The sequence below is a fragment of the Diadema antillarum genome, unplaced genomic scaffold, assembly GCF_040938485.1.
Source record: "Diadema antillarum isolate AM-2024a unplaced genomic scaffold, OU_Dant_1.0 seq00000512_RagTag, whole genome shotgun sequence".
NCBI classification, from domain to species: Eukaryota; Metazoa; Echinodermata; class Echinoidea; order Diadematoida; family Diadematidae; genus Diadema; species Diadema antillarum.
Window position 1 is genome coordinate 3,243,321 of NW_027271466.1, and position 17,192 is coordinate 3,260,512.

The window sequence follows — 17,192 nt, forward strand, 5'->3', positions numbered from 1 at the left end:
GTCATGTATCACGATATCCCGGACTCGATTAACATCGCAATAAATAACATTATTCTAAAAGCAACACACTCGATTATAAAATTCAAAGTGAATGATACTTATAGTGACATGCAAGAAATCTTGCCAATTTATCTTTAAATTCATGGCGCACAAACAAAAGACATGGCGATATCCTTACTTAATATTACATAACAAACCTATGTTGGAGAAACGCAATGTATATCTTACATGTAAAGGAACCTATGTTCGTTACCTTTTGTCGCAAGTGCTCCTGACTAGTGCCAATTTAACTGGTCTCTTCATCTTAGTTGCCGATGTCGACAATGTAAACCGCCAATGTAACGAGCATACAGTACAAACGTATCACCGAACTGACTCAATATCTTGTTGTTGATATTGAGAGGTAATTCAAAATTCATAACGTTCAGCCTTTCCTATCTTAAATACAAAGCACCTCAGAAAACGCAAATTCGTGCAGTGGTATGCCAATAATTGTTGTTATAACTCCTTCACGAAAAACCCTTCAATCTTTCTGGTAAAGGACCATTGGCTCACTACGTGGGACTCGTGCAAGCTTTCTAAGATTTGATACTCTGTACAAGTGTGTCTGAGAGATTCATTAAATGAATCTTTCTACGGAAAGAAAACTGCGACGGAAATTCTTTCTGCATTAGCCATTTAAGAGATATAACCGCTATCCAAGATTATCTAGACGCACTGACTGTTCCAAAAGCAACAACGCAAATAAAAGCATCTACAGGGAGAATGACAGTTCAATGGACATGGCAGGAAATTGTAAAATCACAAACATAATTTACAGAGAGAGAGAGAGAGAGAGAGAGAGAGAGAGCGTTTTGAGAAGTGGCTTGAGGTAAAAGAGTACCAGCATCGCATGTTTACAAAATTACATGTACACGTATCTTCATCTTCAACTTCGAGAGCTCAGTCTAAACACACACACACACACACACACACACACACACACACACAGACAATCCCTGATACCCGTGAAACAGCATACACCCCTACGGTAATTACAACCAAATTTCTAAACTAAAAAAGTATTGAAATAAAACAAAAAGCAAGAAATCGCATGCCATAATCTCTACAGCTCTGGACTATGAGAGTAAATTTCCCGTGATGATTGAGCGTCAGCTGCAGCAACTGATCATCTTTCAGAGACTTGAAGCTATAGGCTGCCATACATTTATGAAAATCTGGGATATTAGTCCCTCACTCCTTTTTTTTTTTGTTTCAAAGAGACAAAAGAGCAATGCAGTAACACAAAAAGCAAGAAATCACATGTTATAAACTGTACAGCTCTGGACTTGAGAATAAATTGGCTGTAATGATCAAGCGTCAGCAACTGTGATTCATAGACTTGAAGCTCCAGACTGCCATTATGAAAAATGTGGGATATCAGTCCCTCACTCCTCTTTTTTTTTTTTAGGGGGGGGGGTTGTTTTGAAAGAGAGAGACTCTCATTATGTCTGGGAGACACAGGAAACCCAATTCTGCGGCATTCCTGGCTTTCAAATTAAGTACTTAGATTTCATTCAAAGCATATTCCCACATAAATATGAAGTTTCATCAGATAGAACCTTTATAGGTAAATTACGTCTAATTCAGGAAGAATAGATTCAACCGCACCATTTTACAGCTGGATTGTCCAATGCATTTCAGAACGGTCAGAAAAAATGGGGAATAACTGCGTTATATTCATGTCTTATTGGAGTTTGGCTAATGACATTTATAATGGTCAAATTCTCATGAACACGATATATTTGATCTTCCATGGAATGCAGTCAGGAGTTGTCATCGTGCTCTTGATCAACGAAAATTAATCTGATTCTGACTCAGATTTCTCGGGTGTTTTCAGAACACTCGGATCCGGATCCATAGTCTCCCCATCAATCATCTCACAAATCTTCTCCGGGAGCACCTCGTGGTAAGGTATTTTGTTCTGGAGGACAGCCCTCGCGGCCATTTCTTCCAAGGTTGTGATACTAGACGTACGACCCAGCATGTCAGCAAGCTCTTTGCTGTCTTCATCATCGGAACAAAAACCGTCATCTTCCATCAAAATATTCACAGGAGTGCCGTCTTCATCGTTTATCTTGTCCACAGGGCAGCCATGACGTATCAAAATCCTTGCCAAGTCAACAATGAAAGATGAGTCATGCGCAAGTGATGTTGAGTATGCCAATAGATGAAGCATCGTGTTGTTTTTGTCGTCCACGTATGTAACGTCATCGTACCAGAGCAGCTTGCACAGTACACGCTTAACACGATTAAGTGATTGCCTAGTCATTCCACTATACATGTTATCCACATATGCTTCTGCTAGTTTGCCCATGACGTGAAATGTAAGTGACCCAGCTGTATATTTGTCAAGGTCTGAAGGAGAAAATGCGGTTCGAACTTTAGTAATAACTTTCCCTGCTGTCTTGATCATGGACTCAAGGAGTTCAGGCTCAGAAAAATAGAATGCAAAATCAAAGATTAATTCACCAAAGTTTTCCAGCAGATGTGGACCCTGCTCAATCAGGCAAGACTGGCTGACGTGTTGAATGACATTCTGATACTCAGTGACAACCTCGCACCCACTGGCAACGATGCTAGGGTCAATTTTATCTAATGATACACCAAACAAAGGAGATATTCCTTCCATAACAGTCCCAAGCACTGCATTTGACTTCGATTCACGTAACAGTATATACTTGAATATATTGTAACCTAAGGTTGGTCTATCATGCTTCATGCACTTACATGAAAAGTATGCCATGGGCCTGAAGAGATATTTTCCCTTTGCACCTTCAGGTACGATTCTATCCCCAGTAAGGAACCACTGGACTTTCATGGAATGCTTGTCACCTTTCATAGCTTGAACATCAGCAAGTGAATATTTTTCTGTGCACTGAAAAATGGCTTCAAGCTCTGGATCAGCTCCAATCTCAGGGATATGGCAGCGCTTGGAAATGACCTTGCATAACATATCATACGCATGGTTGTGCCATTTATCCATGTATAGCGAGAAGCCCAGCATTTCCAAAGAGGTGACCTCATCTACTTCTGGCATTCCACTTCCATTGCACTGTGACATCAGAAATTCCACCACGGAAGTAAAGCGAGACAGAGCTGCTACATGGACAGGATTCAGTCCTCGGCCGTTTTCCCTGAAGGTAGCACCATGCTGCAGAAGCATCTGCGCAATTTTGATTCTGGTGTCCTCGGCAATGTCCTGCCTCCAGTCCGCGTGTTTCCTGCAGATTACATGTAAAGGTGTGTCACCACTCTTTGGAGAGGGGACATTTGGGTTTGCACCACTCTCCAAAAGATACTTGACGATGTCTTTCTGTCCCTTTTCACATGCTATTATCAAAGCAGTTCTTCCGTCAGAAGCAGTGGTATCTATGACACCCTCATTGGTGTGGTTGGCCACATAGTTCTGGATGCTCTCAAGGCCTGCCAGTTCACCCTCTACCAATGCCTGTGCCAAAGAGGGCGTACTCTGCTCTCCCGTATCATCCGACGAACCTGCACGGGACTCCATGACTGGCGCAAACACGCTCTCCTTCACAGCTAACCGTGTCTGTCAAAGCTGAAAGATTGGATTACACACAAACATAATGACTAAGGGTGCGTACTGAAATTTTGGTAATGAGTGACTGACATTTTACATATTGTTTTATTGTTTAGTTAGTACATGTATCAATCTCAACTAAAAAACAGCACAGGGTTGTCAAACTTGTAATACATATAGATGATAAGGGCAGGCATATCCGTTTTGTGCATTCGTGTGTTTTTGTTTTGTTGTTCACACACACAAATGACAATTGATACCTAGGCATCACGGTACGATGTTCAAGAAACACGACTTGTATTATTACTACAAAGAACAGAACGAAGATTGTATTTGTTAAAGCAAAATAACAAAGGCAATTTCACTTTTTAATCGTCACACGTCTGCAGTTTTTTTTTTTTTATTACAATGAATTTCCTGCTGTCAAGGTGGTGTTCAACAGAATCTTTGGAATTATAATTTGCATGATGCATTGAGACTTATGATACGAAACATTCCATGGCTTTCACAAAATATAAAAAATGACATGTTAAAGTGAATCACATGTTTCTGGCATTTGAAGCATGATCAAACTCATACCACCAGAATGACATGCTTCCTTGGGTGCACGTCACACCCATAACGGGTCACATGACGAGTCATACAGCAAACGGGTCATGCAACTTCCAAATCACACAAGACCCACGAACTCGACATCAAGTAAAATAAGAACACTACCTATATAGTTCATCAGGTCGACACTAGCCAAATAAAGCCAATAACTCCGACACTAGGAAAACAAATGCCCACGGGACCGACATTATACACATACATCACAGGGGTTGAATGTACTCGAAGATAGTCTCATTGACCTTTTTATGCCTAGCGTCAAACTAGTGGGCCTTTCAAGACAAATGTTGAGCCCATGGTCTTTATTATCAATTTACCTTTTTCCAATGTTGTGCTCGTGGGCCTATGACTATAATAGTGGGTATCAATCTCGTGGATTGACCCTATTTCATTGACAAACACTACTCCACTTTCACCCTAAGATATCGCTATTGTCGGAGGCCTATTCAAAACAGGACAGATATAATCAAATTTTACAATTTGTTTATCTCCATTACATACATTGCACCTTGCACGACAAAAATATATAATTATCATTTTTTAAATCTTGCTGGTAGCATTTGTTTCATTGTCCATGTAATAGTTTATAACCAATGTAGACCCCGTTCACAGTGCGAGGCTCGACCGCGGCTCGGCCCAGCCCCGCTTCAGTGTAAACGCGCAAAAGTTGGCCGCGCATTTGGCGTCGCTCTGGAGGTGGTCTCCGGCCGCGGCCGAGCCCGGCCTTTTCTCAGTGTAAACGCAAACGGGGCCAAATGCGCGGCCAATTTCAGTCTGGCTTCCAAACCCTCTGCCCGTACTATTTTGCTATCCAGGATATTACACCCCTAAACGACGAAAGCTAGTATAGTTTAAGGTGGTTTTGTCCTGCACAGGATTTTTCCTTCGGCAAAGGCCTTTGCCCGAACGGCCACTTCGTCGCCACGGAATCCAGTTGGCAAAGGGTCTGAAAACCAGACTATACCAAATTGCGTTTGTTTACAAGCAGAGCGCCACTACGACAGAATATTGAGAGGTTTGAATTAAAAGCGCGGCCGAGCCCGGCAGTGTAAACGGACAAAATTGCGGGGCTCGGCCTCGCAAGTGAAGCTGGGCTCGGCCGCGGCTCGGCCCAGCCCCGCACTGTAAACGGGGTCCAAGAGTAGGGCAATATTGAATGTGTAAGGGACAATGAATTTATCTGTGAATTTCATTTAAATTGACGATTATGATATGCAAACAGGGGATGCTTCACATTACGATGTCTCAATCTAACACAACTGCTGCATTTTGACTGGGTTGTATAATAATGTTCTAATGCCTGCAAACACCACTTTATGAAAACTTTCGTTTTCATGTGTCGTACGTATGAAGCTTCTATTTACAAACATCACCATGCTACATTGTGTTGTACCATGTATGTGTGGTACGAGTGTAGGAACTCAAAGTAAATAAAATGGATTTTCATTTTTTTTCGAGCTTTAATCAAGACAAATTCGAAAGCATTCTTTTATATAGCTTTACAAGAAACCAGTACAGTACCACTAACAACCAAACAGCTCATACAAGTGTACTTGCTTTAATACCTAATATGTACTTTTTTAACGTAATTCCTTTAATTGGACTCTGAGCCAGTTTCGAAGGATGAGTCTGTTTCAGACATGTTTAGGTCGTTCACTCCATCAAGTATTTCACATATCTTCAGCGGAAGTACATCCCAGTATGGTATCTTGTTTTGTAGGACTGCTCTTATTGCTAGTTCTTCAAGTGTCAGGGCATTTGCTCTTTGATCTAGCAGGGCAATTAATTCTTGCCTTTGAACGTCGCCTGACTCGGAATTTTCCAGCAATATGTCAAGTGCTGTGTATCCTTCAGAATTCACAGCATGAAGTGGGCAGCCATGACGCACAAGAGCTCGTGCCATGTCCACAGCGAAATCTATGTCATGTGCTATTAAGGGAACGATCTGCATCACATAATGGAGCATTGTGTTCTTGTCCTCGTCAACACAGCAAACACTGTCATACGGAAGAAGTTTTAAGATAACATATGTAACATAGCTCACTGGTTTCTTACTCATGCCACTGTACATATGGTCAACAAATTCTTCCCCAAGAGAATACAACATTCCATGAGTTACAGAGACAACACCTACAGTAAGGGTATCGCCAGCTTCCGAACTTTTGAAGACGTCTTGAGTAAAAGAAATCACACCTCTTACCGACTCTACCAGAGAATCACACAACTCTACTCCTCCATGAAAGTATGCCACATTGAAGGAAAACTCCTTCAGATACTTAAAGAGGGCAGGGCCATTCTTCAGAAGACAAGCCTTATCCAATTTACAGACGACATCTCGATATGAGGCTACTAATTCACATGACTGGAGAAGGACATTATTCAAGGGCATTGCCTTTGACAGGAATCCAGTATTTGATGCAAGCCGCTTAACCACAGTTCCAAGTTTAAGTCTAGATTGTGACTCCATAGACAACAAGAACTGGAAGATTATGTATCCCTCAGCTGGATTATTGTAGAAGAAAGCGTTACAGGCGAAGCCAGCGAGTGGCTCAAAGAGATACTTTTCTTTCAGACCAATGGGAAGCACTCTATCTCCTACTACAAATCCATGGATGCTGATATTGTGTTCATCTTTCTCCGACTCTATGTCACTAAATGTTGGATGGCTCAAGAAGGGACTTTCACATTGATCAGTGTTTGATTCAAAATCAGAACCAGTCAATGTCTCAGACGTGTCGGCTTTGAGGTCTTCTCGCATGGAATGAACATTGCGAAAAGTTTCATATGCATCTGAATAGTGGAACTTGTCACAGACTGACTGTGAAAAGCCAAGTATCTCTAATGCTCTGAGCTTGTCCTCCACAGGCATTTCAGAGTTTTCTTCAACTAAAAACTTGACGATGACTGTTTGACTGTGCAGAGCAGCAACATGTAGAGGAAGAAGGCCATCAAGATTTTTCGTAGCTGCAGCACAATGCTTGAAAAGCAGGCGGAGTATTTTGATCCTATCGTCCATGCTCTGCAGTGGGTATTCGGTAGACTTGCGACACTGGCGGATAATCTCGTCATTCCCCCTACAGGTCATATGTAATGCTGTGTTGCCGTCTCTGGCACAGAAGTTCACGTTGGCACCGCTTTCCAGAAGCCACTCAGCAATTGCAATTTGCCCATTCATGCATGCAATCATCAGAGGGGTGCGGTCATCGGTATTTGTAGCACCAATGTGCCACTTAACCTTATCTCCCACATACTCTTTAACACTGTTCAAGTCTTTCACCTCCCCTTTAGACAATGCACTTGCCAAATTCATTACACCAGCCACGCCAGCTGAAACTTCAAGTAAAGGTGAACCAAGAGTACCAGTCCAATCTCTCCCGGACTTTGAAGACAATCCTGCATGATAAATTGTCAATCGAGGATTTTGCAGTGAGCTTGTAAATGTATTTAACTATACTAATAGCTGTACAAACTTGCTTTCAATTACAAGTAATGATACTGGAGTAATGATAAACACTCCATGCTGCCTGACGCACGCATTAAAACAGCTACCGGTACCACAAATTTACCAAGGATTCATCTGTATTTGCGTATTCAGTGCACATAATGCAAATTATCAAAGTGACATTTGTATTTTCCACGTACTGAGAGAAAGGAAAGAATCATAAAGACATAAGTGGAAATGATGGCAAAGGCTATTTTCATATCAAGTTATCTTGTACATCCCATCCTTTGATATACACCAGAGTTTTAGAAGAATACCATAGTCTCTCAGTTAGTTTACTTTATCCACCTGAATACTGAAGTCAGTCATATGTGTACCAGTGATGGATTCATTGGCAGACTCATACAACTATCTGTACATACAGGGCATACACCTCCCATTATAACGAACGCAGTTGCAAAGAAACTAACGTTACAACGACGTGAAAAATTCTGGTCCGAAAATCATATTCTACATATCTCTCTAATACTTTACTCTTCAGCTGATTATAAAAATTCGATATAGCAAAAGAAATTTGGAGGTGTCAAAGGATATTGTAATTCCTGGAGTCATTTTACGACTAACCGATATCCTTGTAATTCCCGTGCACATTCATGACGTACATAACCATGTTATAAACGTTTGACTGACATACCAACCTTTGTGTGTATCTTCGTGTCACCAATGTCACTGCTCTTACGCCAGTCACCAGTAGAAGCTACTTTTGCATTAGACAATGACTGTAACAGAGAACAGTAAAAACGAGATCATGATAAACAAGTTTTAAAGTTATATCAAAGATGGGACTCCATAAGAATACATGCACAAATGATACAAAATATTCACGACGACAATGCAAAATATATTTCACAATTAATAGAAGGCAACGACAAACTAGGGTGGACAAACATCGGGTGGACGGTAAAACAAGGTTCAATCTCTGCACCCAGACTGGTAAGATGGTAGCTTTGAATCGGATCAGGACCTCCCTGATCAGACTGGCTCGCTATTAAAGGGATATAATATCGACTGAGGTGAGGATTCAGCTTTTTGCGCGATACTTAAAAACCACGTCAAGAAATGTTACGAAGCAAAGCATTAAAGAGGAATTCAAAGCTTATGTGATGAAAATCAGTTTTGAAATTAATGAATGAGATATCCCAAACAATGTAAAAGAAAGCAATTCTATAGTTCAAACCTGGATCCGACCTCCCATTGGGATCGCTCCGTTTGTGATATATTTCTCAGTAATGTCAAAACCAATTTTCACCAAATAAGCGTTGACTTCCTCGCAGAATTACGCTCTTTCTTATTTCATAACGTGTTTCTCATTATCTTTAAAAAAAATCATCATAAAAAATGCGAAACACTAAAGCCCCATCACAACTGAAACTTGATCATCCTTTGAACTTCAGCAGATGATGTGCATACGACTTGGCGCACGCGTGTTCGTGTTATTCAATTCCTATAGGCTGCCATTAACGCAAACTATTTGAAGTATGTTTTAGAAAGAACATGTCAACTAATTGACCAATCAGAGCGCTCACGTATTAAAGCAAGCGAGAAAAGCGCGAGTAGCAAATTGGTAACTATTCGATTTGTGTAGGCATACAACGATACTTATTTTATGGCAATAATATTATTTCTCATTATCAAATTCTGTTTGCAATGATACCTTTGATGAATTGAAACATGACAGAATACATTTACGTAATTTAAACATATCAGTATCATCTGTGTCTGGCCAAAAACATGTGGCTCTGGAACTCCCGACCGATTGTTTTATTTCCGCTCATCTAACTTTACACGCTCATCTGACATTATACACGCACTGAATCCCCCTTTCCTGACAGAGCGTAATACATTGAACATGTGAAGCATTTTAACGCTAAATAATCAAGCCTCTCAAATGGCAGTGTTGTTCCTTTGATTATCATTATTATTATCAGTTGTTCACAGCCAAATGAAAATGGCAATAATGTTACGTACACCTTCATTCACATACCGGTAGTCTACCGAGTAAATTCAATGAAAATGGCACAGCTGATGTATGACACAAAATAGTACGAACAGTGAAGCAACACATGGCTATAAGCGCTCATAAAAATAAAAATAAAAATAATAAAAAAAATATATACATATATAACTAGGGAACTGTGCACTACACACACACATACAGGTATATATAAAATCTGAAAAGAAAAACAGCAAACAAAACAAACAACAACTAAGATATATCTTAGGGCCTTTCTCATTCACCAGCTAGTAATAGTAGTATAGCCCTCAACTGTTATAAAAAGCAAAAAAAAAAAAAAATCGTCTGATGATCCACTGGCTTGCCATAGACCATACACAGCGCATTCTCTCGCAACACCGAAATTTGATAGCAACATAACACAACGCCAATTATTATTCCCTTTGAACCTATATAGGATTACCGTATATAGCCTACGTGGTGTAGATAGAATAAGGCATAATCATCATCAGATATTACGATACAGCATGTAAAGCATAAGGACCTAAGTTTAGCCTGTGCATTTGGCAGTGCAAATGATTGCCCACAATTCCGTGGCCCATACATAATACAGCTACACCTGGAGCAGACAGTCGCAGTAAACTCAATGTCCATTCCATAGAGCCTTCACGAGAGGTCCGGCGAAAACTTACCACGTTGTTTACATCATCGAACACTGCATTTTGCTAAGATTTTCTCGACGTGCGACATTCCGACACCACTCCGTTGTAAGGGTAAGTTACAAGATTTCTTGCGGTCAATGAACTACTTGTAGCATTTGCAGCAAATCATAGCCTCACTGAATGACGCGCTATTTTCTACAGATTGAACACACGCATTATACACATACTGTGTACGAGTAGAGCGAAAGGAGCACGGCACTATTGTACTCGCTCGGTACGTAGGCTGCAACGCAGGATCGCAAATCAACTTAGTACGTGTAGGCATGCAAGGCTCCATGGCGAGCGATATACACACAGTGCGAATACAATGGGGTCATAGACAAGTACGCTGGGAATGCAATGTTATGAGTTCAAGTTCGGTTTCAGGTAGGTGCCGTGGGTTGTATTCGTCAACGACATGTACGAAAGGGCGAGGACGCCCTCCCCCTTTTTTTATTCTGTGACTCAAAGTTTGACATTACAACCTTTTGCAGTGCCAATATGAAAAAGATCTCAAGGACAGACTGCATGCAGTAAGGCATTTGGATAGTAAAGGGGAAATATTGATGTCACAACGTCAAGAGGAATTACACATTGATATAGAAGGCATAACTGTACATTGTATACCTCGGCTATCAGTCTCACATGGTGCACTAAATATGCCAAATTAGGCCTAAGTGCAGTGGCGTATCTAGGGGGGCAAGGGGGGCACGTGCCCCGGGCGCCACTCCTTGGGGGCGCAAAAAACGAAAAAAAAAGCGAAGAAAAGAAGAAAAAAAAAACGAAGAAGAAAAAGAAGAAAAGAAAAAAGAAGAAGAAGAAGAAAAAAAAAATTCGCCCGGAAAGGGGGGGGGGGAGGGAGAATGATGGGGGGGGGGGCAGAAAACCAAATCAAACAAGATAAAAACAAAACATGATGATGACGCGGGCAAAATGACAATGTTTATTGTGTTCACACAAGAATTCCATGTTTCGTAAGCTGAAATACACAAATTTTCGGCGCGCTCGCTGCGCTCGCTCGCCAAATATATATAAAAAAGAAGAACAAAACTTGATGATGACGCGGACAAAATGACAATGTCTGTTGTGTTCACACATGTTATTTATTTAGCAGGCAAAATGTTTCACTGAGCAGCGGCTGCAATTTCTTTCGTTCTGAAGCGATCGCCAATTGGATCAAAAGGCGCCAACGGTTTCGAACATACGGGGGGGGGGGGCGCAACAAAAACCCCAAATCAAACAAGATAAGAACAAAACGCAATGATGACGCGGAAATATACAAATTTCGGCTCACTCGCTCGTACTAATTTAGAGTATTTTTCTAGTCCTCAGTTTGGTGGTATAAATCGTTATCTATAAGGCCGTCACTATATCTTGATTAGAATTGTAAGATCTAATAAGCAAAAAATGACAAAAATTCCATGTTTTGTAAGCTGAAATACAGAAATTTTCTGCTCGCTCGCTGCGCTCGCTCGCCAAAATTTATATATATTATAAAAAAGAGAGATAAGAACAAAACGTGATGATGACGAAGAAATATACAAATTTCGGCTCACTCGCGCGCACTAATTTAGAGTATTTCTTTAAAGTCCTCAGTTTGTTGGTATAAATTGTTATCTATATGGCCGTCACTATATCTTGATTAGAATTGTAAGATTTGATAAGCAAAAAAATGGCAAGAATTCCATGTTTTGTAAGCTGAAATACAAAAATTTTCGGCTCGCTCGCTGCGCTCGCTCGCCAAAATTTATCAAAATTCGCTACATTTAAATCACCCTCAAAAGACCCATTTTAAGTGCTTGAAAAAAGCATATCATGTAGACTTTGTTTAAAGTCCCTACCGGGATGGGGTTGGGGTTGAACACTTTTTCAGAAATAGGGGCGCAATTTTCACGCTTGCCCCGGGCGCCGTTTCCCCTAGATACGCCACTGCTTAAGTGAAAGTCAATTCCGTGCCAAACCTACAGTAGAAGACGAGCAGGCCTATAAAAAGAAGATTTCAAGGTAAATTCGAAAAAAAGGGATATGGGTTTTCCCGGCCAATTTCGCACTTTTGTCAGCCTATATAGTCCATTCGATAAAAGGTTCATTCAATTTAGCGAAAATCCTCATCACTGCACATTCTGTCATTCAAAATTGCAACTTATTCGTTCAATTTATTATTTCGATCAATGAAATTCGCACATGTCAACCATGTGTCTTTCGAATTCGTAAAACAGGCATTCAAATTGGCACGTGGTCTTCAGTCATTCAAATTCGCCAGCACTGGCGAAGAATGGTATTTTAGTTATTCAATTTCGCGTAGTTGTATGGGCAGTCAAATTCCAAACATGTTCATTCAAATTGGCGTAATGTTATTTCTATTTCGAAAAGGCGAGAACCGTGATTTATACGTATTTACATAATTATGAATTTTTGTTTCATCCACACACTGTTAAGTATATAGTAAAGGTGTCTTTGGCCCTAAATAACTCACGTTTGTTGTTTTGTAACGCCACTCTTCTTTCATACAATCATGTTATCAGAACTATACATGCACCAGTATGTTGTACCATAGATTCAAGTTCACTTTATGTCCAGTCATGGCAATACGAGTTAGATACAGGCGTATTTCTCGAGAAGACAGGGAAAGAATCATAGAAGCGTTATTTTGAGGGTTATAACCTTGACAAATTGATGGCTAGAGCTGATCGATCCAAGAACTTTATTCCTAATGGTGATTAACGCGATATAGCACCCACCAAATGAAAATAATGAAACATGCAGATGAAAGAAATAATCACGATGTAAAGTGGATCCTCCTTCTCCCAATAAATGTCAAAACAAACTAAAGATTAATGTATCTGTGAATGAAATAAAGCTATCGAACATTATCGGTGATTATAAACACATCATACACATGTTTTGAAAGTACTGTTGCAAAGGTAATATCAGAATAAAGAATGAATACGAAAAATATGAAATGTTAACATGCATGCAAACAATACCTATGGGCAATTCCACGGTAACTCGCGTTACAAATAATGGGTACATTTATGGGATAATGTGCCAATAACTTTGTAATTGGTAGGATCTACAAGTTACTTTTTTCATCATGGGTTAAGTAGACATACACCAACCAAATGAATCCAAAAAGAAAAATAAAGGACAAACATGTTGGGATTCTTGAATCATTTAACTTTGGTAACTCGCGTTACACAAAAAGGACATGGTCAATTCTATGAAGACTTCTTTTTGGAAAGTCTCCTCATACTAGACAATCGTGATAAAAGTTTTCCTACCTTGAATTGATAGTGGGTTAGGACTCATAAATTAACACTATCAAAGTTGAGTAACAATGACCTGGTAAAATGTAGGGAGCCTTTATGTCGGTAACTCGCGTTACGGTAACTCGCGTTACGGTAACTCGCGTTACGGTAACTCGCGTTACATTATGTCCACTAACACAGGGTGACACAAATTGATGACATTCCACTATTCTGATGGCACTGAATCTTGTGCTGAATATTTTGAGAGAGGCTTAGTTTTGTAGATAGTAAAATGAATAAATATTAAACAAACATTTTTCTAATAAACCCAATTGATAGAGAAGAATGCGTTTAAGACTAATAAGAGTTTCACTCCTCATAGAGACCTTGAATATGTTTATATATACCCAGATGATTTAGGTGTATATCAAAGTACATTGTAATTTTTCAGAGTGTAAAGATGAAAAATGTTGAAAGTCTTTTCAAAACAAAACATAAAAGTATCAAACCCTATCTACAAGTTTACAAAAAAGCTTAGAATCTTTCAAAAATTAAAATCCTATCTTTGTGAGGGGTGAAAACTAGTACATTTCTTTGCAACTGATTGGCAAATAGACCAGTTCGTAATTCCACTTTGCGCATGAGCAGAAAAAGGTCATTTGTACCAACAGGCATTTTGGTTTTTAAATTCACTGAGATAAGCATCTGTGATGCGATGATTATGCATGTGATCCTTTTCTAAATGTGACCGTGCACCTCAAAACGAACATAAAGTCGCACACACTGAGTTTGCGTGAGGACTGAAAACAAGTGTAATGGGTCAACTTAGCCGAACGTGACTTTTTCATATTTTCTGAAAGACCAGGTCTTCTTTTACATTATGCTAAAATTTGGTATCATAAAACGGGCAGGAAAGTGTGTTTTTTAGCAGTTTATCTCGAACATTTTTGATAGAATAGTGTGATTATGTGTGTCTTCAGAATCCCTTTTTCATTTCTGAAAAACCTTGTCCACACTCTTCACTTTCAACTCTAATGACTTTTGAAAGGATTGTGCTACTGCTTTGAAAGTTGGCATTAATTATGGACAAAATGTGTTAATGAGGCATGCTTAATTTCAGTTTAATCTGATAATCCCTTCATTGTTGTTACTTCAGTGGTTTACTTCCTGTTTTTGTCCCATTCATCGCACAGCCAGCACGGTTTGGTAAAGATTAAGCGCTTGAATAGACACTGTACTTCAGAGCCTCTTTTCTCAGTTCACACTTTTTCTGAGGTTGTGCTTTCTTTCTAATATTTAGATACGTTAGGAGAGTCCATTTGATTTGAGTTATACATCATTTTAAAGCTTAAAGTCTGCTCTTTCAGAATATGGTCTTAACTAAAAATTCATGTCTGGCGACTTTTTGTTTGTTTTGAGGTGCACTGTCACAAATGATGCTTGCCAGCACATCCACCTGACAGCAAGAATGGTATTTCGCTATATAAAAGGAGATAAGCTGTTACTGCATTCAATACAAAACAATGAAATGGATGGCTGCTAAATTATAAACTGATGGAGTATTCTGATCTTCTGATCTAAATGCAAGTTCATTCTTTTTTTGAACACGAATTCCATAAATTGTTATATCGGGCAAGCTTATGCATTATGCCACTTTGAAAATGAGTGAAGTGCCGACCCAACTGAGAAAAAAGAGAAAGGTTATTTGTACCAATGTATACATGAGCTAAATTACGAACTGGCTTATTACCTTTCATCGACGTAAATAAGCACTTAATTGATCAGTGTTTTAGTAGTAGCCATGATAAAAAAGTCATGGGCATACATACTCGAGCAGATTTCGAACCCACAACCTCCTGATCTCCCCAGACAGGCGTCATCTCCACTAGACCACCGAACTTCCACCTAACTGGAAGCGTTGTTTCTAATCCTTATATCATGCAGCGGGTACTGCATATTTTATTATTCAAATTCATGAAATTCTTCCATTGAGACGTTTTCATTGCAACTGATTGACAAACTGCCCTACATCAGCGTAAATAAGCACTGAATTGATCAGTATTTTAGTAGTAGCCATGATAAAAAATCATGGGCATACATACAATGTACTCGAGCAGGATTCGAACCAAAACCTCCTGATCTCCAGACAGGCGTCTTCTTCACTAGACCACAGAATAAGGATTAGAACCAACACTTGCTGCTTTATAGCATTCTGTAATAAAAATTCTGTAATACTGATGCAGGAAATTCAAATGTGTTCTCATTTACTGCTGGATGTACATGTACACATGCAAAGAAAGCCTGGCTATAGACTCTTCAATGTGGCCTTGATGCTAGTATTATACAATCACAGTTTGTTAGGCTGCCTTCCTTTGTTTCAGTCTAGCATAGTGTGTATAACACTGCATTTGATTGTTTTTACCACAATCTAGCTCAATTAAGTGTTAAAATTTGCTTATGTTGGTGGAAACTTGTGTTTATAGTCGGTAACTCGCGTTACATGCCGGTAACTCGCGTTACATGGTAACTCGCGTTACACTTTTCATTGACATTTTTTTAATGTGATGACAGTGTTTATTCAAGTCAACATCCTGTGTACAGTATCAGGGTATGATGAATTTAGAAAATTATGATTCCCAACAAATTACCTCCACTGCTTCCTTCAGAATGAAAAAAATATTTCTTGTTTCGGTAACTCGCGTTACATGGCTCAAGGGCTGAACTTTCATGTGGTGATTAAAATTTTTTTTGAAGGTGGCATAAACATTTCCTCATGGGAGACTGACGTAGAACCAGTTTGCTTCTTTAAAATAAATTAATTGAAGTGCTAGCAGAATTGTTCTATTAAAAAAATGTATATTAAGTTAAGCATGCATTTTAGCAATTTGGATTCGACTGAAAAATTGTCATCAACATTTGTTGCTGTTTCTCGAAAAATATTTGACCGATTGATATGATTCTTTGAGTTTCTTTAACTTTAATATATGGGTAATACATAATGAGTAATTCTTTTGCAATATGATAAACTTGAAATTTTAGTGCCATGTCCACATTCCCATGGAATTGCCCCTATGATGAATGAAAATGGAACAAAAGGAATAAAAGCATAAACGGATGTGCTAAATTGAATGCAGTAAATGAGAAATTGGATGCCCAAGAATGAATTCGTATGAACGAGCGCAGCGTATACGTGATCACGTGAATATATCGTGCTAAACTGAATGAACGAATTGCGAAATGGTGCTTGTCTTACAAATCTGAACTGAAAAAGTGCTGATTCGAATGATGTTAAAGGTAATTTGAATGCTCCAAAATGAATTAGAATGAAAAGATTATAAAATTGAAATACCGAACATGCCATTTATGATAAATTGTGCTAAATTGAATGCAGCAATTAGGAATGCGACTACAAAAGTGCGAAATTGGCGGGGAAAACCTATAATACAGGAAACCTCATTAGAAATCAAGAGTACAGTTAATCGATTTTATTTAGACTCAGATCGACTGCATGGACTCAGATCATCGCCATGGCAGCATGATTACATCATCAAGAGAGTTGGTTTTGTTTTGTTTTGTTTTGTTTTTTAAGTTTTAA

General features: G+C 39.3%; 2 protein-coding genes across 3 annotated transcripts in view; one reads left to right on the plus strand and one right to left on the minus strand.

Moving 5' to 3' along the window:
- On the minus strand, positions 1-10,481 carry LOC139734200 (protein fem-1 homolog C-like). 2 transcript variants are annotated; one of them, XM_071645007.1, is made up of 3 exons: positions 10,341-10,481; positions 8,333-8,413; positions 1-3,601 (listed from the first exon to the last, which is right to left on the minus strand). In XM_071645007.1, the coding sequence occupies exon 3, from the start codon at positions 3,551-3,553 to the stop codon at positions 1,841-1,843; it is 1,713 nt and encodes a 570-aa protein (XP_071501108.1). In that variant the 5' UTR covers positions 3,554-3,601; positions 8,333-8,413; positions 10,341-10,481; the 3' UTR covers positions 1-1,840. The 2 variants fall into 2 exon arrangements, with proteins under 2 accessions (XP_071501108.1, XP_071501107.1); XM_071645006.1 differs by lacking the exon at positions 1-3,601 and adding an exon at positions 5,443-7,585.
- LOC139734199 (protein fem-1 homolog C-like) overlaps positions 10,311-17,192 on the plus strand; it is a 21,942-nt gene continuing 15,060 nt past the window's right edge. Inside the window, exon 1 of the mRNA XM_071645004.1 lies at positions 10,311-10,421. The gene's annotated coding sequence lies outside the window, so the exon portion shown is untranslated. The remainder of the gene's footprint in view (positions 10,422-17,192) is intronic.